General features: G+C 40.5%; 1 protein-coding gene across 1 annotated transcript in view; it reads left to right on the forward strand.

Annotated features, from left to right (window-relative positions):
• The first annotated feature begins 2,389 nt into the window (after positions 1 to 2,389).
• LOC117807805 (1-phosphatidylinositol 4,5-bisphosphate phosphodiesterase beta-3-like) overlaps positions 2,390 to 26,547 on the forward strand; it is an 89,378-nt gene continuing 65,220 nt past the window's right edge. The window contains exons 1-2 of the mRNA XM_034677207.1: positions 2,390 to 3,084; positions 22,978 to 23,064. Of these exons, the coding sequence (XP_034533098.1) occupies positions 2,986 to 3,084; positions 22,978 to 23,064 (186 nt within the window). The 5' untranslated portion in view covers positions 2,390 to 2,985. The remainder of the gene's footprint in view (positions 3,085 to 22,977; positions 23,065 to 26,547) is intronic.

Below are 26,547 nucleotides of genomic sequence, written 5' to 3' on the forward strand. Positions count from 1 at the left end.
TAAACTTGACTTTTACATTCATTATTCAAATAAATTCTGCACTGCTACACCAGTGCGGTCTGAAACGATGAATTAGAGGCATGAGACAGTTTCAGAGTGCTTATTCTGTGAAATACGATGTTTCTTTTTTCAAGGATAACACTGTTACACAAATGTGAAGCACATTTTAGTCTAGAGCATGACAAATAAAAACACCCACAGCTTCATTAACTTTAAATGTTGTTGAATCTAGAGAATGTGAAGTTAACAAAGAAAAACTGATGAGTCAGCCATCAAGGTTTCTCCAAGAAACTATCTACGAATACAGAAAACTTTCACCTGAAATAAACCTGAGGACGTCCCTCATAGTTGAGTCTTCCACAATGTTGACAATTCTGCAGTCAGTTGCCTCTCATCAATCAATCAATCAGTCATTCAATCAATCAATCAATCAATCAATCAATCAATGTATCAATCAATCAATCAATCAATCAATCAATCAATCAATCAATCAATCAATCAATCAATCTTTATTTGTATAGCGCAAAATCACAACAACGCTATCTCAAGATGCTTTTAGAAACAGAGCAGGTCTAGACCGTAATCTATGTTACTACTACTACTATGTTACTCCTAATTTCATTGTATGCAAGTCACGCAATGACAATAAAGGCATTCTATTCTATGTTAAATTATTATCAAAGACCCAACATCAACACAGGATAAGATCCAGTCCCCTCTTACTGGCAGGACTCGATCTTATCTCATCTTAATCCATCATGAGCATTGCATCTAGCAGTATTTAGCTAGTTACAGGTGGCAAGGACAAACTTCTTTTTGACAGGCAGAAACCTTGAGCAGAACCAGCCTCATGTTAGATAGACATCTGCCTCGACTGAGTTGGTGTTGTAGAGAGGGATAGAGGAGAATGAGAGAGAGAGAGAGAGAGATGATAGTGATGAGACGAATAGTAGCAGAGCTGGAGTCTGGAACGTCCACAACAGCAGGATGTCTACAGCAGCGACTCAGAGGAACCTACGCGGCAAGGGAGCTCAGGGACTCCAGAAAGGTCTATGGTTAGTAACTTTAATGGGACAGGGACAGTTAAAGTAAGTGAGATAGCACCGTGACCTTCTTTGATTTAGTGCAATAACCTGCTGGCATCAGTCTGTTTAAGTGCAACTGTTTGCTTAGCTCGCAGGTGGTCACTCAAACTGGAAGAACTTTGGTGATATTTTAATTCTGTTTGGCATAAAGTACTTAAGTGATAATCTTCTGACTTGTCAACTGAGCCACCTGGGAGTATTTAAAGTGAAATGTGCTGATTAAAGGTGCAATGTAGACAGTATTTCCTGTAACTGTGGCAGCAGGAAGCAGGAAGATCCAGCGGCTCCACTACAGTGTGCTGAAAGGGACAAAATAGCACACTATTTAAAAAAACAGCTTATTTCTGACTTTAATTGTTTCTAATTAATACGTTAATGCCATAGACTGTATAAATAATGGACGTAGTATCCGTGACCTCACCCATCTGTTCCTGAGAGCTGTTTGAAGCCAATCGTTGGCAGTAGCCATATTGGAAATAAGGAACTCAACCAGGTATAGTTTGACGTAAGGAGGTGGGGTTTGAGCCTCCTAGCCACAGTAATGTGTTCCGGTCCGGGAGTCAAGTCAGTCATGTCCTTATTTGGGCAAAACTTGTAATCTTAAATTCTCTGAACTGTCATGTTAGAAAAAAACTGACCCCTGTACAGTGTGTGCCGATAGACAAAATACCTACGTAGAGCCAAGCTGTTTTTTGCACCAGTCTGTAAACATGTTTATTAATGCTGTAAAGATTGTCCTTTTTGAATTAGTGTGTATGTGGTTTCCGGTGTTAATGCATCCAGCCTCAAGAGGATTCTCGATGAATTACAGTTTTTCTGCATGGGCTTCATAGTTTGAGACCGGAGGTTGCCGCTTGGTACGAAAAGATGATAGTTGGAGAACTGACACTTTAGAGTTGCATTGTGGGTATCGTAGGAGCTAGCATTTCTCCAAAACGAATCAATATCTCTACTTCTTCTACTTTGATTTTGATAATTATTCTTTTTAAATCTGCCTTAAACAAGTTTTAGAGCTTCATAGAAGTCAACACAAAATCACCTCTCAGTGCGCCTTTAAGTTTTAACTGGAAGTGTTGAATGCATCTGGAGATGGAGTGGTGAAGTGAGAAGGATGTCAACATTTTCGATGTCAACTTTGAAAAGACAACAAATAAAGGAAAGACTGAGAGAGGCTGTAAATTTGATAGAAACATGCACACAGAGCAGAGGAACTGAATTAACACACACCCCTTTTGCACGAAGTCTGACTTCCCCCCTCCTCTCTCATGTCTCATTCACTCAGCGCGATCTGACGCTGTCCTTCTCCCTCACTCTCCTCGCGGAATCTTCTCTTTTTTTTCACAGAAAACATGCAGAGAGGAGAGGAGGAGGAGGAGGAGAGAAGAAGAAACGCGTCGGAGGCGACAGGAGAGAGAGGAAGCGGAGAAAGTTGGTAGAGCAGTGAGAGGGCACAAGGATCAGAGGAGAGGAGAGGGGGCGAGCAGATGGGAGGAAGGAAGGAAGGGATCTCTCCGTCGGCTCAAGTGCGAGATTAAAGGATCCTGCATAAATAAACAAATATATGAATCAAAAGAAGAAGGGGAGTTGAAGGCGCGCCACCGCGTTGTTGCGTGGACGCGGACAAGACAGCAGCGGTGCGCGCTGTAAACTTCTGTCCTCTGGATTTTACTCCTCATGTTCTTCAAACTCTCGCTGAGGTTCACTAACTTTTTAAGGTCGGTGTCCCCTTACTTCCCCTTGCCTCGTGCTTTGAATTAACCCTCTCCCCGGAAAGTAGAAGAAGCTCCGGGGTGGAGGTTGGAAGAAGGACGGAAGAGCGTTTTTTTTTGTTCCTTCCGAGGAGTCCAGCTCGCCGTAGCCGGGGTTTAGGCGTTGGCACCCGGGCTGGGAGTCCCTCGCCATGGCCGGGGCCAAGCCGGGAGTCCACGCGCTGCAGCTCAAACCCGTGTCTGTCCACGAAACCTTGAAGAAGGGTGGGAAATTCATCAAATGGGACGAGGTGAGAATGTCATGTGAGAAGTTTGTTGACAGGACTTTTGAAACATGTGTCGCTGTGAATCACAACATGAAGTTCTCCTGATGTGATCAACTTTGTAAGACAAGACAACTTGAGAGCTGACAGCCTGCTTCTGACAGTAGGCCCACTGTTGTGTGTGTGTGTGACAGATGGAGACACGGGCAGTGTGTATAACCGCAGGTGTGTAGCCCCCTAACCCTGCACCAAACACAGGAGCCCACTATGTTGGTTGAGTGTTTTAATCAGATACTCGAGTAGAAAATCCCCCTGTAGTTGCCAGCAGGCAGCTTGAATGTGTGTGTTGTGTTGAATTCTTGTCAAGCCGGTTTTGCTCAGGCTCAGGTTCAGTCTTAACACCCTCTTTTCTCATCCTATTCCTCTAGCTTCTTTTTCTTCCTGTACTTTCTCTCCCTTTTCTCCACAGGATTAGAGGACAAAGCACCTGTCTGAATGGGAAGTGCTTCTTTTTTAGGAATAAGAAACTTTAAGTGCAACCTTAGCTGCGTATAACACCTTAAATCTTATATAAAAGGTTTAGCCAAAACTTAGCTGACATAGTTGTGTAGGTTTTGTTGTCTTTTGCTCCTTAAAACATGTCAAAACAAAAGTTTAAATTATTTCCCTCGGACTACTGACATGCGCCTGCCTGTGTCATTGACCTTAACAACAATAATACTGTGTGTGTGTGTGTCTGTGTGTATGTAAATATGTGTGTTTGTAAGCAAGTGTGTGTGTCTCCAGAGAAAAACTGTGTGTGTGTGTGTGTGTGTGTGTGTCCATGTGTCTGAGCAGCCATCAATGATTAACTCAGTAGCTGACTGATCTGCAAGTCTGAGTCTCTCATTTGGAAACCTCTGTCTTGGATTTACAATGTAATTGCATGCAAGTGTATGTGTGTGTGTGTGTGTGTGTGTGTGTGTGTGTGTGTGTGTGTGTGTGTGTGTGTGTGTGTGTGTGTGTGTGTGTGTGTGCGTGCGTGCGCGCGCGCGTGTGCCGATCTTTGAAATCTTGCTAGAGAGGGTTCATAGTTCCACTGCAGCTGCTATCACAGTGTCTCCTGCAGATACGAGGTCAGGTGTGGTGTTGACACTTGTTCCAACATGCTGACACACAGTCACAGAAAAACGCACTGCATTTGTGTTTGAAAGTAACTTAAATGATCATCAACAAAGCTCTACACATATTAAAGTATTGAATGCATCTTGTGCCTGTGTGTCTGCTCTTGCCACGCAAACAGTGAATACCATGTCCCTTTGATTTCCTTTCTCTCTCTTTCACACACACTAACTCTCTCTGTCTCTGCCTCTCCTTTTCTCTCAAAGGGAATTCCCAGGAAATACTTATGGATGTGATTTAGTGTGCGAACACTGAAAAACATGTGCACGCTGTATCCTATCTTTCATCCCCCCTTCTCCTCTATTTGCTATTTCCCCTCTGAAAATCAACACATGAATTATGAGGGATAAATAGAGTCAGATAGAGAGAGCACAATTCAGGAAGAGGAGTGTGGGTGAGATGGGAAAAGTGACAGATTTCCAAAAGACAGTTTGTGAAATGATTTCCAGACTAGTTTTTTTTGTGTTTTGGGGATGCTCAGATTCTAACGATTAGGATGCATGAAACTGGGCAAATTTCAGAATCCGTACACATAAAAAGAAGCAATGCCTCCCTGAAGAGGAGCTAGTGCAGGCATTTATTCACAGAGGTTATTCAACAAATGTTATCATCACATTTCACAGGATGCGATCAGATCTTCACATGAAGTCTGACTTGATGTGCCAGAATCCAGAGACAAAACATCTGGATTCTGGTATCTTTTATGCAGATAAATGTAACTTCTGAAATATTGTATTTGATGTGCAGAAAATTAAATGTTTTTTAAATATCCGAAAAATATTTTGAGGTACTTATCCAAGTAAAATTGCAAACATTATCTGGTTCCAGCTTCACAAGGATTTGAAACCTTTCTGTACCATGTATCACTGAAAGTTGTTGTAGTTTGAGGCTATGCATGTAACCTTACAGTAGAAAGGAGTCACTGCGATGTCACCAACTGAGTAGCAGGGTCAGCGCTAGGTAGCTATGCAACAATTGTCAATTAAATATTGAACCGGTCAAGGCGCGCTTGTGAAATGTGTGCCATAACTATCTTCCATGCATTATATCTCCCTCTGTTTGTGTGTGCCTGTGAGTTCCTGTGCTGGGGTGAGGGAACTCTTCCCTACAAGAAAATATATGACCGTGTTCAAATCAGCAGGATAAAAGCTAGTTAACCAACTAAAGGAGGAGACATGAAGTTACATTATGTGTTCAAGATAAAGTCAGTAAAATGACTATTATGAAAACAAAATGTTAGAAATATTTAAATTAATACCAGCTCTGGTAAAAACATATTGTTTGCTCATCTTTCCACCAAATGATAGAAAAGTATCCACAGTGGACTAAATAAAGACTCTGATAGGAAAGAGGGCTCGATAACGGTATCGAAATCAATAGAAATACACAATCCTCAGACAAGGAAAGAGGAGCAAATGAAACAATGCAACTCAGATAAACAACTGGAAACCTGGTGCTGAAATGGGAATTAGCTTTTGCCTTTTTTCGTTGTAGGAATGTTTGACTTTTGGGATAAATCGTACCTCAAGTTGTACTTTACTGACTCATTTGATAACGCAACATCTCTCATGTTTATTTAGGTAACTGTAAAGCCTTTGTCAGCATTATCATAAACCATCGGATGATAATCCTTTTGCTGTACAGACTATAGAGGGGGTGTTTAGACAGTGTTGGCTACCCAAGACAAACTAAGTGTTCTTATAACGGGGTGCTGAAGCATACAGTTAGCCAGATAATTTGAAAAGTTTCAATAAGATAATTTGAATTACTATTGTTTCTTCAGTTACTTTAATTTGCCAATATGCCTAAGCATCGTGGCCTTTGTAAGCTTTCAGGACTTTTTACTCCCCCAGCTCTGAAATCAGGTTCACATTTACTGTCAGGAGACCTTGTGTCTGGTCATTTGTCGATATCCATGGACCACTGCGTCTTTGGTTAATCATAGGGACGTCTGTCAACTACAAACTGTATTACTCCTTTTAATGTTGTTTCCCCCACTGCCATGTCGCAGGATGGTTCATCACTGAGTCTGATTGAGGTATTGATTGGAATTGTGGCTCTTTTCAGTGATCAAGTTCATTTGGCTTAACTCAGCAATGAGATGTGACTCATTCAGCTTCCAAACAGCTCTTCATTACTACTTTGGCTTTTATTAAATCAGCTGTTTATGAAGTGTTTTGATCTATGCATGTGCATGTGCTTTATTGTAATCATTCATATAATTCTAAAAATAACACTAATTTATATGATACTGTCTTATCTCATCTTAATCCACAATGAGTAGAACACTTTGCAGTAAAAACTTCCTTTAACAGGTAGAAACCTCCAGCAGGACCAGACTCATGTTAGACACGCATCTGCCTCGACTGGGTTGAGGTTGAAAATAGAGAGAGAGAGAGAGAGAGAGAGAGAGAGAGAGAGAGAGAGAGAGAGAGAGAGAGAGAGAGAGAGAGAGAGAGAGAGAGAGAGAGAGAGAGAGAGAGAGAGAGAGAGAGAGAGAGAGAGAGAGAGAGAGAGAGAGAGAGAGAGAGAGAGAGAGAGAGAGAGAGAGAGAATGGTGAGACGATACATCACTTGACTGAGGGGGTGGGTTTTCGTGAGGTGAGTTAGCGACCCTCAAACCAATCAACTTAAAGATGACACCTTGAGCTCTGTGCTAGTTTGATTGGATTTGATAGAATAGAATGTACTTAATTAATCCCCGAAGGGAAATTCAGGTGTCTGGCAGATAAGATTATAAAAATCCCATAAAACAAGTAATTCAGGTGTCTGTCAGCTCATCTCCCATTGGCTAGAGAGTTATGTAGCCTAATGGCTGCAGGGATGAATGGTTTTCTGGCTGATGGGTTAATTGTTGAAAGAGTTGCAGTTATCCAACCAACATGAGACAGGCTTCACTGATAATCCAGTTTGAGCTGTCACAAAAAAGATGTCTTTCATTTCCTGTTTTGCCTGATGGAGGTCTAGAACTGAAACGTTGCCATTAAAATCATTTAGTTTTGTAAGTTGGACAGTGTGCGGGATTGTTGTAATTCTAATTTTGTAAGCCTCTCACTCCTCTCCTACGCACCTGTCCTATGACGTTGATGTGCAAAGCCCTCTTCACATTTCCTAAACTTTCAAAAACTTGAAGATACAAAATGTCTTGCATGTTTTTTTCCCCCTCATGTCGTCTAACTAATTTCTTGCCAAATCTAAATACACAATGTGAATGGAGCAACCTGGAGTCAACACTGTATGCAGCTTAGGAGTGTCAGTTTGGTCAATCACCTTATTTTCTTAATCATACAGTCTTGTATCCCAAAGTCAATTACTTAATGACTTACGTGAGTGATTAATGAAGTGCTTGTAAGGCAGCACAATACTGAGTCACATAAAGAAAGTTCATAGTGTTCCCATGAAGCAATGCCACAGAGTAGAAAGCTTACCAGACATTTCAATGCCCGGTATTAAGACAGAGTTTCCAAATCTGGTAAATTATTCCAAAGCCAGGATGTGTAGTTCGAAAAAGTTCACAGGTTCTGAGCAGACTCTGGGGACACTGGTGGTTATCCATTTGGAGTTAAGCATGACTCAATCTGGCTCTTTTGCACAGTAATCATCGGAAATCTAGCCAAATTGCGCCACATGAATAACTGAGAAGGTATACGAGGATACTAATGTGACGTGTTAAAGAGGTTCTTTCCTTAAAACTTTACATGAAGCTCAGAAGTGCTTGTCCACTGAGGACACAAGGTTTATGGAGTCCATCTTTGTCGATGAGTAACTTGACCAATACGCCACCGTCCTGAAAACTTTTGTATCCCTTTAAGGAATTGACAAAGCTGAGGAAAGAATTGGGACACACGCACACACACACACACACACACACACACACACACACACACACACACACACACACACACACACACACACACACACACACACACACACACACACACACACACACACAGAAGTGCATGCCTGAGGGCAGTGCCGTGCAGTTTCCTTGAAAACAACACTTTTGACCCCATCCCTCTCATTTCACCCCTTTCCCAATCTCTACATCCTCCCTCTACATGGCTCATTTCTATCTTTTTCCTCCTTCCTCTCAACTTTTTTTCCCTTAACTTCTTAATCCCTTCCTCATCTGTCACTGAGTTGCTGCTGTCATCTACTGTAAGCCAGTCAGATGACACACACATTCTGAGTCATGCAAAAAGCAGTGGTAGCAGGGGTGTGTGTGTGTGTGTGTGTGTGTGTGTGTGTGTGTGTGTGTGTGTGTGTGTGTGTGTGTGTGTGTGTGTGTGTGTGTGTGTGTGTGTGTGTGTGTGTGTGTGTGTGTGTGTGTGTGTGTGTGTGTGTTGTTTGTTCTGGATTTGTGTGATACACATTGAATGACTTCCTGTTGGAGCTTGTTGTGAGGCTCCAGAGCCAAGCCATTTTCCCTCTCACACCCCCTCCGTCCGTCCCTCCCTCTCTCCCTCCTTGCGCATGCTGCTGCTCCGCCCTCTGCAGCCCGGCCGCAATTCAATTTAGAAGAATTCCGAGTGGAATTCAGTTAAAATTCCTCCCAAACAACCAATTAACCGAACAGAGACAGACAGCTTGACTACTAAGTAGCTTGGTTTCCTGTCATAGCCTTGATATAATTCATGAAAAAGTTGTATTTATGCCTGACATCAACATCTCCTCCTTTTGTTACAAACAAACCGGGGCTTATTTGAGTTACATGGCAGACTGAGTGGCTCTTAATGAGACTGAGTTATGAGATGTGAAAATTGGATTTGGTTTAAATGCCTGTAACTTGACTGAAGCATAATGAGCCACAAAATGTTGCATTTGGAGTTTGTTGTTGTTGTTAGGTTGGGATTATTTTGTCAGAGCTCGCAGGCCGCACCGCACTTCACTTATAGGAGCTCAGAGCTATAATCATGGGAACAAGTAAGGACACCATAGAGTCTTTTCAGCTGCTGTTGTCCTCAGTGTTTATCTGTACGTGTGTTGTTGAACCAAACTCAGAGCAGATACTTGTTCTTCTTTTCTAAAATATCCTGACTTTGCATTTTTTGATCCTGCTGTTTTCACCTCCCTCATCTGCTTCAAAGAGACTCTGTTAAGTGCACACATGCTGGACATTTTGCAGGACACTTTGCGCGTAGATGCTGATATTGTGTTGCATGTAATTGTATTTAACCTACCTTTCAGTCTGGAACACTGTTGTGATAAATTCAACAACATTTTGCCAAATGGAAATACACTTATGCTTGATGCTGCAGGCTATGCACGGAGCAAAATATAATCCCCCCTTTGGTATACGGAGTGACCAAAGTCTTCAGACTAGAAAAGTGGAGGGAAATCTTTGTGTATGGAGTGGGGATGAGTGAGATGGAAGTCGCATTTAACAGGACCGCCTTGTTATGTGATTGTGCTGTGATTGGTGTTACTGATCAGGGATGATTATTTAATCAGCAGGCTGTCAGCTGATTACAGCTGGGGCGTATGACCTCAGCGTCTTGAATAAACTAATGCAGCTTTATTATGCTCTGTGAAGTTCACTGTGAATGCTAAAAGTAGGACAAAGCAATGGCGTGCTCACTCGAAAGTACTCAATAAGTCATTCGGTGCTGATCCAAAAGGACAACGAGTTGAAAAAATGTCAGCACTCGCAATAAGTTCAAAACTTTTATTGTAGAAATTGACAGCAGCTCAAAGAAACAAATGCATTTCAGGCTTTTATCAGTGTCTGCTACAAAGTCAATGCTAAAAGTAGGTCTGCATGATATTCAAAGTTCAAAGTCTTCTTTATTGTCAAAAACTGCAGTATGCAACAGACATACAGAGGATTTGATGTTACGTTTCTCTCTCTTTTCTCTTCTATGAGAAGAAAATGTGATATATATTGGGTGGTTCCCAAAGTGCAGGTTGGGACCCCTTTGGGGATCAGAGATACTGATAGAGGGATCGCAAGATACCTTCCAAAAAACAAACAAAGAAATAATTTTAGACTGCTTATTTTATCATTTTTTGTAAAAATCGATGCAAAAATATTAGTTTGATATATTATCATTAATTGAATAATGATATGACTGCTACAGCCTATACGCAAATAATCTTTTTATTCTGCATCTGGCCTATTTTCAATTATATTCAAACTAATATGGTTGTTTAGCTGTCCTGTTTTTGTGTTGTTCTTGAGTTTGTTTGTAGATTAGTCTGTTGTTGCTAGCGAGTGGTTTTGAGCGATGGTAATCCACCCTGAGAGACAGCTGGTGGCACCAGTGGCACCATTATTTGAGGGGCCATGGGCTGAAAAGTTTGGGAACCCCTGATATATATGATAACCAGTGCTGTAACCAGAGTTCAGAAATGAGTGAGGTCCAGAATTATTTCATGTTAATGTCCATACTCGCTGCATACTAAAGTCACGCCCAAATGATGCCTTCAAATCAAACCTCAGCTCTACACCCGACACAAACTCACTGTATGATTAAGAGGCATACAGAAGGACCTGTTGGCTTGAATACTTTATTTAATCATAGTATAATTTGCTGTTCAAGCCACTGAAAATTGTTCTAAAAATAGTAAATTGCATAACTTGAGTGCCATGTTTAATATACACGAGTAGCTCTGTAATAAATTAATGAACCGAGTCAAGACCATCTCTTCTGGCAGCTGCTCAGACCATGAGTGAATTTTTGATCAGTGTTTCTGTTGGTCAGTTAATTGTCCTTTCAGAAATGGGAAATAAAAACATAAAATATTTCATTTTCCAGTCTTTGGATAAAAGACATTATCTTATTCATGGTCATACAGGGATCAGAGAAGTTTCAAAATTACTTTTCTTTTCTGTCTCTCTTAAGTGTATCAAAAAATTAAATCACCAAGAGATGACAAATCACACGTTTTTTTTCCCCTTTCTGAGGCCAGATTCAGTCATAGGCAAGTGTAGAGTGAAAAAAGACAGGAAAGGGCACTTTCTGAGAAGAGTGTCTGCCACACAGGCACTCTCGCTGGGCACACCCCAGGCGCATGTTGGCCTCTTTACATTAGAGGTCTGGATCAATGATTGCCTTTTGATACCAGTTAATGCTCATCAAAGAAATGGCGAACTGCTACCAATTTTCTACCACCCAGTGTGGCTATCTTATTCTGAAAAGTTAAAATGAAATTATTGTTATTGTTTGGTATTTTTCCACATATTCCTCCTGGGCTCTCCTCAAAAAAACTTGTAAGAAAATGGACTCAAAACACTTTTTCAGAGACCACGCATCAGGCTGTGTACTCATGCACTCATGCATGTTGGGGCTTGTTGAGCAGATCCTTATATATTCTGCTTTGGTCTTTTGTAAGCAGTCACTTCATACGGTGCCATGGAATGTTTTTATGATGCCACAGCACTGATAATAATCATCCTCTGTTAGCCGCCCTAAATGATCCTTGCTCTCAAGATAAAGAAGAACGTTATTAATATCTTCAGAAGGTCCAAACTGACGCTTTCCACATACAGTATCTCAAAAGTGAGTACACCCCTCACATTTCTGCAAATATTTAATTGTATCTTTTCATGGGACAACTGCAGAAATGACACTTCGATACAATGTAAAGTAGTCAGTGTACAGTCAGTGTACAGCTTGTATAACAGTGTAAATTTACTGTCCCCTCAAAATAACTTAACATACAGCCATTAATGTCTAAACCACTGGCAACAAAAGTGAGTACACCCCTAAGTAAAAATGTCCAAATTGGGCCAAAAGTGTCAATATTTTGTGGCCACCATTATTTTCCAGCACTGCCTTAACCCTTTTGGGCATGGAGTTCACCATAGCTTCACAGGTTGCCACTGGATCCTCTTCCACTCCTCCATGACAACATCACGGAGCTGGTGGATGTTAGAGACCTTGTGCTCCTCCACCTTCCATTTGAGGATGCCCCACAGATGCTCAATAGGGTTTAGGTCTGCAGACATGCTTGGCCACTCCATCTCCTTTACCCTCAGCTTCTTTAGCAAGGCAGGGGCCGTCTTGGAGGTGTGTTTGGGGTCGATATCATGTTGGAGTACTGCCCTGTGGCCCAGTTTTTGAAGGGAGGGGAACATGCTCTGCTTCAGTATGTCACAGTACATGTTGGCATTCATGGTTCCCTCAATGAACTGTAACTCCTCAGTGCCAGTAGCACTCATGCAGACCCAGATCATGACACTCCCACCACCATGCTTGACTGGAGGTAACACACTCTTTGTACTCCTCACCTGGGCGCCGCCACACACGCTTGACACCATCTGAACCAAATAAGTTTATCTCTGTCTCATCAGACCACAAGACATGGTTCCAGTAATCCATGTCCTTAGTCTGCTGTCTTTAGCAAACTGTTTGCGGGCTTACTTGTGCATCAGATTTAGAAGAAATGTGAGGGGTGTACTCACTTTTGTGAGATACTGTAAATGATGTGCTGAAAGTTCAAACCCAGAGTGAGATGATTGTATAACTGCTGGGAAAGTACCTTACACCTAAGGTTTGACAGCCAATATATCAAAATGAATTGTTTCTATCTTTGGAAACAAACCCCTTTTATAAGCAGAGCTGCTGTGTCATTGTGACCCTACAACAGACTCAGGTTTCATTCCAGTTGTTCTGTTGCCTGTTTTCAGAGAGTGTTTATCTTGGTCCAGCATCAGATGGATGCATCAAAGCCACAATTTTTCATTATTAGATTGATTTAAGAGATGGAGTGAGAAGAGGGAGCGCAGGCTTGTGTGAAGGTCTGACGCCATGCTGAGAAACACTGCTGACATCCTGACGGAGTGGTGAGAAACAAGGGATGGAGAGATAGAGTGAGAGAGAGAGAGAGAGAGAGAGGTGAAAGGTCAACCACAGCCACATGTGAAGTGTGGGCCTGACATCTGGACTGCTCCAGCCCTCCTCCTCCTCCTCCTCTTTCACCCTCTTCATAATTTCAGTCCCCTCATTACACATCTATCATTTCTGTGGTTCTGTATCTGACCATGTGATCTCTTCCTCATTCATTCTTTGTCATCGTTCTTTCACTCTCTCTTCCTCCTTCCATTAGTCTTGGTTTGTATCTTGTCTTCTTTTGTTTTCGTTTCCTCTCTGTCTTGCTCTTTATCTCGTCCATCGTTGTAACCTCTGTCTTCCTCAATGTGAAGTGAAAGGTCCTCCATTTTTACACAAAGGATCCAAAGCCTCAGTTTTTCATTCATTACGGTTAAAAACCTACTTTTCAGATTTGTCAACGCCTTAAGGGTTTTAATGGTTCATTTAGGAAAACGAAAGGAGGATTTCTCAGCACACAAAGGACTGACAGAAAAACCCAAATCATTAAATTTTCCCTCTCCTTTTAATTAGGAGCTTTCAGTCAGTTTTATTATGCTGTCCAGTAATGCTCAAAATACTTAAAATTCAAGGGAGGCAGATATCTTTCTTTGAATTCTCTAGGATATCTAAAAAAAGAAAAAAAAACCTGAATACACTAGGGCGTTACTCAGAAAGTTGATCTTGGCACAAACTACTGCAAGGTTAATTTACTGGTCAGATGTTGGATATAATGAAGTCTAAATGAATCCTGTGAGTGAACTCGATGGTGGAGCAACTGAGAACAGGATACAGTTAGGTCATGAGGGTAATATAAGAAAAACATACACTCTTTCTCTCCCACTTGCAACTTTCAAGCTCTGTATCCAAGTAAGGGGTATTGCATTGTGAGCAAGTGGTTATGCAAATTAAAATCCTGACAGGGTGAGCTAGACTACAAGTTTCCACCCGCTCACTATACAGTATCACTGATTACCCAGCCTGTAGACATGAAGGAGACCACACAAAGTATTGATTTAAAGATGATTTTAATGATTTAAAAATAATTTATTTATACAGCTATAAAAATGGGCACTCCATTCTTTGATGGTTAGTAACTCGTGCTTGGCAATGTATAATGATTTGCCTCCTTTCGGGACGAATTAACATTAAACTAAACATTTTGATGGACAGTCAAGTTATACCCACGTATTTGTTATTATTCACATTAAACTGAAAATTTCCATTCAAGGTAGCATTACATAAGCTGAACAGGACTTTTTATATCAGGACCATAGACTGTATAAAAAATGGACGTAGTATCCATGACGTCACCTATCAGTTCCTGAACACTGTTTTGAAGCCAATCGTCGGTGGCAGCCATATTGGAAATGCTCAAAAAACTCAACCAGGCATATTGTGACGTAAAGAGGTGGGGTTTGAGCCTCCTAGCCAACAGCTATGTGACTCCGCCTGTCAGTCAAGTCAGTCATGTCCTTATTTGGACAAAAACCTGTAATCTGAATATCTTCTGAACCATCGCGTTAGAAAAAAAATTCACCCCCGTGCAGTGTGTGCTAATAATGAAATTAGCTACATAAAGCCAAGCTGTTTTTTTAACGAGGCTGTAAACATGTTTCTTAATGCTGTAAAGGTCGGCTTTTTTGAATTGGTGTGTATGTGGTTTCCGGTGTTTCTGCAGCCAGCTTCAAGCAGATGCTTGATCAATTCCAGTTTATAACACTTTCGCATGGGCTTCATATTTTGAGACCAGAGGTTGCCGCTTGATCAGGACTTGATATTTACGTTGACATCCCTTTCCTCAATCAGCTCATCTTCTTAAGGCCATTGCATTTGACCCACCTTTGAACATAAATTACGCAAATGCCCAAACTTTTAATGCTGTTGCAGTCATCCCACCACTTATGGTTTATGTTACTTTGTCACAATCAGCAACTTAGATATGTACTCTTCCACTCTTCCGCCATCGCCTGGATTGCAAGATGGTATCTTGCTCCACTTTTATCTTTCAGAGATGTTTGTGATCAGGTTGTCCTTAATGTCACTTTAGCTGTTCAGAATTGATACCCATGTTTATGAGGCTTGTACCGATCAGAATCATATATCAAACACAGATGGGCAATGAGACAGCAATGATGAGGATGTGGTTGTAGCTCAGTGTTTAGAGTGTGCACCCTTCATATGCAGACGACACTGTGCTGTATTAGAGTTTGACTTCTGACCTCTGCTCCTTCCTAATGCAACCTACACTCTCCTTCTTATATTTAATGTCTTTCCTCAGCTGTGTTATCAATAAAGAACCCTTAAATCTAAAAAAAAAATCTATATATCAGTAATTGTTTTAAAGAAGTTGAAATTCCCTAGGTTGTGCATGAAAAAGAAACCTAGATCTCCTCGCTACAAGTCCTGTGTTTGTGTAACCACCCATTGCCTGCGATTGTCACACTAAGTGGACAAGTATTTTACGCTTTGAAAGCATACTTTAAAACCATTTCAACAGTAAGCCAAAGATATCATCCAAGAGATCTAGGTTAACTCAGCCGGTTTTGTAGTTTCCCCGTGTACAGAGGCAACGTCGTTGACCTAGCGGTCACTGGCTTCACTTGCGACTTAGACCATTTGGTGCATGTCATCCCCACTCTCTCTTAGCTCTCTCTTAGCCACATTCTCTAATACTTTCAGCTGTCTTGTCAATAAAAGTAAAGACCACGGAAGTTACTCTGGAAAAAAAAAAAAAGATGGTATCTAGATATGACGCTAATGGAGAACCTCCTGTGTCACATTTTGACAAGCTGGGCCAAACTTCAGTTTTCTCACAACTTAGGAAAGAGGATGAACTGGAAAAGCACGTTTTACCCAAAGGAACCACTTAAATATTGATTCATGTTACGGTAAATGATGATATCAACTTCCTTATATTTGACATGCCAGATATAACAATATTAACTAGACAAAGCCACTAGTTTCTCTCTTTCTGTTTTGTAATCTGTGGCTCATTTACCCTCATGGCCCCACTCCTCCCTCTTTCCTCTCCTCTCTCTTGAGTCCAAAGGTTACCGACTGTCATCAACTTTTGCCATGTTGCCAAAGCACAACGCTCACTCTGAGTGTGCACTGACCCTCATTCTCACACCACTCCCCTAAGCTGTCGCCAAACACACACACTCACACACACACACACGCAATACGGCAGAGCAAAGGTGCATTCAGAGCAGCTACTTTTATCAGTACCTCACTAATGGCTCTCCCCTGACTGTAAGTGTACACACACATTAATTTTTGGTGAGGACAGTGTGTTGGTAGGGAGACAGAGCAGCCGTGTGTTTGTCTTTCTACATGTGTATATGCTGTTTATAGATCAGGTTGTTTTCTTTTTAAAGAGGGGCTCATTAGATTGTGTCTGTCCATATAAGACCTCAGCCTCAGAGGGTGGTCCGTCCACTCTGTGTGTGTTTGACATTATGGTCAGGTAATGAAGGTATTTGTTGGAGGGTGAAGACATCTGGAGGGGGTCTGCACAGGGGGATGTCATTAATGAGGAAGGAAAAACACAATTCAAGTGTTGGGAAGAGGGCAAACTGAAGGGGTAATTGATAATGAGAGAAAGTGAGACATGAAAGGCTGACAAAGGAAGGAAGTGAGGGAAGAATTTAGAAGGTTTCTACATATGGTGGTTAATTAGGGAGTGGGGTGAGGTCCAATTATAGACATACCACACACACTGGTCTCCCACACAGAAAAACACTTTCGTTCATGGTACTCAAGGTGTGTGTGTGCGTGTGTGTGGAGGGTATGCACTAATGATTTCCTGGATAACTTTGAACATTTATTCCTCATTTCAGCTGGGACTAAACAAACCTTTTAGTGTTGTGGACCCTTGTCAGAGCTGTTACAACGACTAGCAAAGAGAATGTGTGCAAAGAAGAAGATGAATGACTTGTTTGCAATTTGTAACAAGATGAACAAGATGAAGGAAAAAGCTGAGAATCCTTTAACTTTTTAAATTTTTTAAAGCTGGAACCAGATGATTTACCTTATTCAGAAACGATGTAAAGTTACTGGTTTGAAAAACGTAAGTTGACTATTTGTGAATGCACATGGAGATAATGAGAGAGCACACAAATATTGAAACAAATAAGAGACCTATTTTATGCGTCTGTGTATTTGCATTTGTCTGTGTGAGCGTGCTATGGTGAAGCACTAGAAAGCTACAGAACTACAGCTAGGTATGTAAAATTCTGTAGGCATAACATGCAAATATTTCCAACCACACTTGTCTGTGTGTGTGTGTGTGTGTGTGTGTGTGTGTGTGTGTGTGTGTGTGTGTGTGTGTGTGCGTGTGCGTGTGCGTGTGTGTGTGTGTGTGTGCAGCCTGTGTGGCATGACAGGTACAGTAGATGGAAGATGCTGTTATATCACTGGTCACATGAGCCTTTACATCCCACTCCTCTGAGTAACTGTGCATACATGTTTGTGTTTCTGTTCCTAATGGAAATCCCTGTCCTGTTTGAAGTGTAAGTTGAACCTGGATGTTTCCAGTCTATTTATAACCTGTACCCTTGAGAGAAGAGGGAAACAAAAGATGGTAAGAAGAGAATTCAGGACATAAATTGATCTGACCAAAAAATGAAAATAGGCACGAATGCACTGGATACTTTTTTTTGCCCATTTCTGCTGAATTGTTTGAGGTTTTTTTCAGTTTTGATTTTGATCAATTTCACCCCCCAAATAACCCAGTTCTGGATCCATTTACATATTACATATTTAAATATGACTGTTTCTGATGGAAAATGAAAATGAATGCCTCTAGAACATCAAGTTTCAGAAACACCAGAGATTAACTGTATTCGCTTTAGGACACCAAGGTACATCCACTACCATGATGACTGTTGGATCCTAATAGTTGCTTTAACAATATATTGGATATTTTGATATGCTACTATGGTGTGTATTAGCATCCCCACCCCCTTGAAAGACAGGTGACAGTAACTCCCATGATTTATCAGGGGAGCCATTTGAGCTGGCAGTGTTTACTAGGTATGCAGCGACACAGTTTTAGACCGCTGTTAAAGCACCACAAGTGCTGACATGATCTCCTGACCTTGATGGATTATTATCTATTCCTACTGTTGCACTGAGTAGTACGTGTCTGCAGATCCAGAGGCTGCAGGTTCAGGACTGTGTTTCTGGGACTGCAATTGTCAGACCCTTGTTATTGGCGACAGCACATCCTGGTGCCTTGAGTTGCAAAGGGTCAAACTTTAGTGGGCTACATAAACATTTTTAGTGTCTTACTCTAACCCTGACTGTTGCATCAACACAAGTGTGGTGATGACAGAATTGTGGTCATCAAACTGCAGCCTCAGGCTCTGCAGCCTCATAATATTGGTTGCCTTTGATGTAGGTAGTATCTGTGCCATATTTAGTATGTGAATATGCAAAGGAACCACATGCATGACGCATTTTAAACAATAATAATTTGCTAATTTGGAAAAACCTATAATCTTTCTGACTTTCATAGTAGTCTGGAGCATTATCTTAACTAAATTAAATGAGTATTTGACATGGGTGCATTATGTGGCTAACTTCCTGTGTGTTGCACAGCCACAGTGAAGAGTACCACTAACAAAACCCTGTTTGCTTTCATTCCCCATGTCAGTCATTCTGATTAATAAAATGGGGTTGTGTATTCATTTGTACCCGCTTATAATAAGTTGGTTATGTGTCTTGGTAACATCTGGCTCTTCGTAAGGAAATGTTGGCAATAACTCATGTTCTCCAGACAAAAGATAAACAAAGAAAAGCTGCAGTCTAAGGCATCCCTGGAAGTTACACTCTGTTGCTCTGTGTTGACATTTCACGGCATCAAATCTCCAGCTGAAAAGAGAATTTGACATCAGGTCACAGCCTTAAGATGGTAATCAAAGCATGAAATTGGACTTTGTCACTGGTTCCAGTGAGTAAATATGTCAGAGTTTTATACAGCAAGTTGTCCTGGCACTGATAGGTATTTCTATGAAAGTAAGGCACTAAAACTTGGTATCTTTGCATTTGATTGGTGCTACAGAGTGAAGTGACATGTGTTATCAAATTTTACTCATAACCTTTACTGCTTCTTGAGGTTTCTTCATGTATGCTTTCTCTTTCTGTTCCTGATATATTGTTTCTTTTCTTTTCTCATCCCTCTCCTATCCATCTTCCTCACATATTTTCCTTTCTGAAACCCTATCTTTTTACCTGTCTCTTCTGTCCTTTTCCAATTCAAACCTGCACCATTCCTTCTAATTCCTTCTCCTGTTAGCCAACCATGGAGCCTAAACTTAAGGTATGTTTAGTTTAGAAATTTAAATTTCCTGGGACTGAGACAAAATAAATCAAGGAGACAGCTTTAAGGTAAAATAATAATTATTTTATCTCTTAAAGCTGCAGTTTGTAGGATTGGGGTGAAAAAAACGGTACTTATTAACGGGATCTGGTGTGGATCTGGTGTGGAGGGGTAGTGTTTACATTCGAAATCTTGCCCAGAACTGATGTTTATTCCAGGACTACCAACAGCAGCTTTGAGGAAATATGGATAAGAGGTAGCTTGCTAAACTCACCGCAAGCTATATTATTTTAGCGTGAACAATGTGGAAACAGGTGGCCTGGCTCTGTTTAAAGGTACACCACAAGGTGTAGTTTAAATTTAAGGACTGTGTGCCAGTTGTCTTTTGGTTTGGTGATTTTCAAACATTTTTTGGCTCCTTTATGTTTGGATAAAACAAACAAAATATTTGTATGTTGGGCTAGTAAGTGTTGTTAGCGTGTACTGTTACATTCAAACAGAGCCAAGCTATGCCCACTTCAGCGTTTGTGCCATGATAAACTGACCTTTATCTTGCAAGTTATTGGTTTATGTAGGTAAGAAAGTATGATGTGTAACCCTGCGTACACATTAACTCAAATGTGACTGGTTAGCTTAAAACAGTAAGACTTGTATTTGCTCTTCAAACTTTATTTTTCAGACATTATTGATTTCTTTTTTGTACCTGTTTTTTCCAATCTGCCAAAAATGATCCCTTATTCAAGGCGAGCATTATTACTGTGAGTATATACATAAGTTAAGTAAGTGTTAAGAACTGTGTCACTTGGTCTTTGCTTCAGGATCCTACTCTACTGAGATCATTGAGAAATTCAAAGTGCATCAATTATTTTATGCTGGATCATATTTGATATGCAGTTTGAATCCATTCAGCTAGCGAAACATTCAACCCCTCAGTCTGTTTGTAGATGCGTGTGTTAAATGTAAAACTGTGACCATATATAGATATATATTTATGCTTTGCCAGATTAATACTGCTGTTCCACTCCACTTTAAAAGATGTGTTGTCCCCCGCTCAGTTGTTTATGTGTTGCATTTTTAAAATCTTACTGCATTTCCTCTGATAGAATGTTTGTGAGAAAGTTTTCTGTGGGTTGCCTGGCAGATCTTTCTCTACTCCCAATTGCTGGTAATTATGATGCTGATATTGGTGCACTTGATGACGTGTGTGTGAGTCATCCTTCACTGTCACTGTAATAACAAACAATCTAAATCATCATCAGTGTTCCCCTGGATGTCTGGGCAATATGTTTGTCAGATGGAGCAGAGTGCTTACCACAAATCACAGATCCACTATAGCTGTGTGCTTATGTGTGTGTGTGTGCTGTCATAGTATCTTGCATTTGACCCCTACGTGATGACGCTAACGACATATTGAGGCTGGCTCCTGTGGCATCACTATACTGCTCATGAACGAGTTATTGATGCTCGCAAAGTTTTATGGTTCCCAGCATCAAAACAGCTGTTTTGTTACATGGGACAAAACAAACAATATGACTGTCTGTTTCCTGTTGGTCTACAGTCCAATAAAGTGAAAGCAACAGCAGCCCCAGCCATTACTGCCATAACTGACCTACTTCATTTGCATTGTCTTTATGCTTTGCCTTTTATATTTTAGACTCCTGTAAAGAAAGGTTTAAGTTTTTAATGCCAATATGCAACTGTTTTGTCAAAGTAAGCATGGAGAAACATAGATCATAGAGCCTGTACCCTTCATGCACCCTGAAGGAGTCTGTTTGATGCAACAACAAGTCAACATTTAATTTCAGTTAAATGTTCTACAAGTTGATCAAGCAGAAACAAGTCACCAACTCATTAGGAGTTTAATTTTAAGCTTTCAGGCTTGACTAGCTAAAGCATTAATAGCTTTTCAGTACTCTTCCTTTGGAGTATCATAACTTTGGCCCATTCTAGAAATGTAATCAGAACCAAATCCAACCAACATGTTGCCATGTCTCAACCCAACTGTAAAATGAGTATCCATGTGTTCAGCCTCTTACATATTTTCATAACTCTTCACAAATTTGGCCAAATGCTTTTGTATCTCGTCTTATTCAAAATAATCACTCAAAATAATAATTGATCATCTTAAAATAAAGACATCATGAAATAATGGATGTAGTCTCAATGACATCATCCATTGGTTCTTAAGCAGAGTTTGGCGGTTACCCTTTTTGAATTGCTGACTCAACCTAATTCTCGGTCAACCTAACCCTGAGGCGAAGAGGCATATTTGAGGCGTGCCTTTTTAGCACCTTGCTGACAGCTACAGTGTCTGTCTGTCTGTCAAGTCAGCCGTGCCCTAATTATTCAATCCTACCCTTAATATCTTCAAAACTGATGAGTTGTAAAAATAATTTGCCCCCTTACTGTCTGTACGAATACAGAAATTAACTATTTACGTGCTTCAGCCTCTCAACTGACAAGCTAACGAAACTGTCAAGTAACAGCTTTTTATAAACATTTGCAAACAGCTACATTATTAAAACTTACTTACACAGTCTTTAATAACCTGTATGTACTTATCTACATTCATTTAAAAAAAAATTTGTGTCCTGCTTCTAAATTTAGCAGTGTGAAATTGAGTGCAGCTGTTAGCATTGGCACAGGGAGCAGTACAGCCTTGTCTACTTCTGAAACAACAGTGCACACAGTGTTTCTTATCTTTGAAAAATGTGACAACACTATATTGCACTCAACTTTTTAACTGCTTTCAGGAAAAAAAACAACATAAGGCTTGGAAAACAAAGAACATTTGTACTATGAGATTGTTTTTAGCTTAGCTAAATGCTAACCCAAACTCAAGGTGACAAGAGTTTACAGACTGACTTCGGTGTCTTCTCTCCCAGATTTGTACATATATTTTCTTTATTCCCCCCATAATGAGAGATTGTAGTGACAATTTCAGTTGTTCTAACTTTCAGTTATACCCTTTAAGTAAATGTATTTAGCTTACATTTCTAAACTGCTTACATTAGCCCTCTCTGATTATCAGAGAGAGTGTATGAAGCAAAATCAGATGCCATTTTAACAATGTTTGTGTGTTACAAGACATCTTCAATAAACAGTGGAAGTATGACTTAAATTATGATAAAGCTTTTAAGAATAATTGGGTTCAAGCATGCTAGTTACAACAGGGCTCTCAAGTCTCACGCATTGGGCATAAGACACACATTTCAACCTGTTCACACGCTCACACGCCACATTTTGTATTTCTCACGCAGAGTAATTACTAGGACAACATCCACCAAGTTGCGTTGTTTTCCTTAAACTGTGGAACAGGTAGGAATCAAGTGGGTTTCCCGCAGAGTATGAGCTTACCACTCACCAGCTAATCAAAAAGAAAGAAAGAAATATAGCTACCCAACAGCCAATCAAAAAATAGCATCACTGTATCCAGGTAAAACAACGCAACAACGTTACGTTCCACACAAAAGGATGCACATGCCCAATGCAGTCTGACCACAGATTAGAAGACGCGGTCTGTCTGCAGCTTGAGAGCCCTGCTACAGGTTAAAGAATGATGCTCTCTCCCTTTTGTTCTTGTATGCTCGGCCTTCTAACATCTTTATTTTTATTGCTGTCTAGGAGCCCAACAGTGGACACCCTACCCTGGTAACCCTAAAAGTTGATCCAGATGGATTCTACCTATACTGGACTGGAGGCTCCAACCTGGTGAGAGACACACACACACACACACACACACACACACACACACACACACACACACTACACACACTACACACACACAACACACAACACACACAACACACACCACACACACACAAGCTCTGGTTTACTGGCTGATCTTATAGTAGGCCAGGTGGACTTTTGCCTATCTCAAAGCAAAATCAGACATAAATGGGCACTTTAAAGAATACCTCAATGGATTTTTAATGCACCAACATGAGTGCCAATATGGATAAAACGCTTCTTGTTTATTTCCTTTAACTCTACCACACATCTCTGTGTCTGTTATTGTGGTTTCATCTAGTCCATTAGTTCAGACAAAAAGGGTTTCATCAATTTGTCTCGGTCTTGTTTATCTCTTCCCTAATTCTGTTCTTCCTTCCCTTTTTTGTCTCTGTGGTCTTCATCCTTTTAGTTGTCCATTTATTTCACTTACAAGTGAAGCATTTGGGATTTTAGGCAATCAGCTGACACAATCATCTGTCCATGTTTTGAGTTAATACTAGATGTGGATAATTTCACATTTGACTTTGAAATAATCATTGGATATTAATCTGATAGGCTTTATACAACATTTGCATAAACAAATTCTGTATACACAATGCCCAATGTTCCTCTTTCTTCTCTCAATCATTCATCTCTTTTCCTTATCTTCCATTCATCCATCCATCCCCTCTCTGAAGATATGTGTCTGTGATGATAATGGCCTGCTCAGAACATTTTGTGAGGCCAAATGGATCAAATGACATTTCAGAGCAGCTCAATTAACTCGCCCAACCTCTCCCATCCAAATCTCTCATCTGTGTTTTCTTTCTCTCTCTCTCTGTCTCCATTCACACACAAACACACACTGTCCTTTTTATTTCTGGCTATCTATCTATCCAAAAGGAATGTAAGGAATGACGAGTTGATGGCCAACATTATCACTGCGTTGGGTCTTTGTGTGTGCTGTTTCAAGCGTGTGTGTGTGTGTTTGGATATATATCTTGGCGGAGTACACGTCATCCTCCGTGTCTTCACGTGTGTCTGCATGAGTAAATGCACTCACATAACAGACAAAGGCTTTAAATACCCATTCTATCCTGATGCCTTGTGCCTGCTACATGAACGTAAGTGTGTGTGTGTGTGTGTGTGTGTGTGTGTGTGTGTGTGTGTGTGTGTGTGTGTGTGTGTGTGTGTGTGTGTGTGTGTGTGTGTGTGTGTGTGTGTGTGTGTGTGTGTGTGTGTGTGTGTGTGGGGTATGGAGATAATAGGCCATTTGTCGCCTGAGGTGCGACTATGACACTGTTTAACGAGGAGTTAGCCTTGTCACTCATCATATCTTATCATTATCATTATCATAAGACTGAACCGTAGAATGAAGGCAAACTTTTGCAGAATGACCCACAGCTAAAAAACAGAAATGTTTATTTAACTCTTACATAATTTTTGGAGAAGAGAGAAAAGAAGATAGATGACTGAAAACTGTGGAGAGAGACTTTAGGCAGACATTCAGGTGAAACAACTCCAAAAACTGACTTTGAGATGTTTGTTTTCTTGGATCCAGCCCATGCAAATTATTAATTTCCATAATACCACATCAAACAATTCCCAAGTCAAAGCAACTTGCAGCAGCCTCCCTGGACACACTAGAAAAAAAGCAGCAGTGGTGCCACCTCATTTGCCTCATGTGCCGCAGTGTTTGACTTTTCTTTCATTACTTACTTAGAGCTTTTCATCTTTGTTAATCTTGGCACAGTTGTGCTGCATTGTGGCCGGCATCCTAACTGCAGTAGCGGGAATGATGCTTGCTGTTGGCCACAGCCACAAAAAATGAAATATGCCTCAAAACATCCAGACTATCCGGACCAATTACAGGGAATTGAGGGTATTTAGATATGGATGAAGATCCAGGGTCACTAATAACTTTGTAAGTGAGCTCACTTTTCTTTAATTTTTACAATGATTTGATGTTAAAAAAGTTCTTTATTGCTGCTTTTAAGGGTTTCTTTGTAAGTCAATGTTTAATTTTACTGCTTTTGTGCTTTTGAACTGCACTTTCCCACAGATCACTGGTCCGTTTAAGTGTGTGGCCAGTGCTGTGACGTCTGTTTCTTCAGCTTTTCTGTGTATTAAATTTCTACAATTATGCCGGTCTAACTCTCTCTGGCTCTCAGAAAATCTGGCCTGAACAAGAAACACACCCTCTTCCACCTCTCAGATCTCCCTTTATCCCAGTGTAGCTTCTCTGTGTTGTTTTAATGCAAAAGTACATCTACTAAAATGTTTAGAAATGGATTGCAGTGTACAGAAGTCCCATTTAACGTGAAAAATGAGTGGCTGTACTGAAGCTTTATTTCAATGAAGTAGCTTCCCGGGAGATTTCCAACCAGAGCTGCAAAGAAAGAGGACACTGCAACACAGATATCCAGCTATTATTAATGAGAACAGTTAATACGCCTTTACACAGATGACATGGGTATTCTGGATGGAACCCATTTCTCTGAATAGAGGTACCTAAAATATTTGATCTCTAGTGCAGTTTTTATTTTGGCTGCTCTGCTTTTAATATGTCAAACAATAGAGGGTTTTAAACGGAAAGCATCTGGACTTATATCTGAGCATTCTTTTCATTGTGATGATGGATTGTAATCTCTTTCTGAAAGTAACCTGTGCTTGGTGCTGGATCATGCTTTGTAAATATATTTTTAGAATGCCAGCCAGTGCATGTATGGACATCTACAAGTTTACAACCTTAAAACATAATAAGAACTTTTGAAAATGAAGCTCACATTGAAATATGATATTAAGAAATCAGCACTTTCAGTACCTTGGTGTGAAGGATGCAGCTTAAACATTTTTTTTTAAGCACTGATACTCAAATGCATAAAAGCTCGGACCCTTTAGATTTGTGGCTTTTGCACTTCACGTTCTCCTCTTCACCCAGTTTCTCACTAGAGTTATAGTTGAAAGCAGATGTTTTTGATTGGCCAGTGTAGACTGTTGGAATCAACCTACCTTCAACCTCCTCTGCAATTCCACATGACTTTATAGATTTGTGGTTCTAAGCTTCCAAATATGACAATCTAGGTACCGGCCTTACCTCAGTTTGGCACATGCAGGACTTCAGGGTCAAGAAAGTGATAATCCTATGCACAATACAGTCCATCTTTCAGGGTAAGGGATAGTAAATCCCTATAAATCGCTTAGATAATCAAGAGAAAGCTTCCTTGTTGTTTAGTCAAACTGAGACACCTGATCTACTTGGCTAGGTTTAGGATCATGGGTGTGGTTTTGAAAAGCTGTGATACACATATAACATATATTATGTAACTAACACACATTACAACTTAATTAACACACACATACTTGATGTGAATACCAATACCGGTACATTAAGTAACTAAAAAAAACAAAACTTCAAAAGGCTGATTTTGACCACTGGTTTCACATGGGAAGCCAACTCTACTACCCTTTATAAAAGTTTGA

This window comes from Notolabrus celidotus, chromosome 23 (assembly GCF_009762535.1).
Source record: "Notolabrus celidotus isolate fNotCel1 chromosome 23, fNotCel1.pri, whole genome shotgun sequence".
Classification (NCBI taxonomy): domain Eukaryota; kingdom Metazoa; phylum Chordata; class Actinopteri; order Labriformes; family Labridae; genus Notolabrus; species Notolabrus celidotus.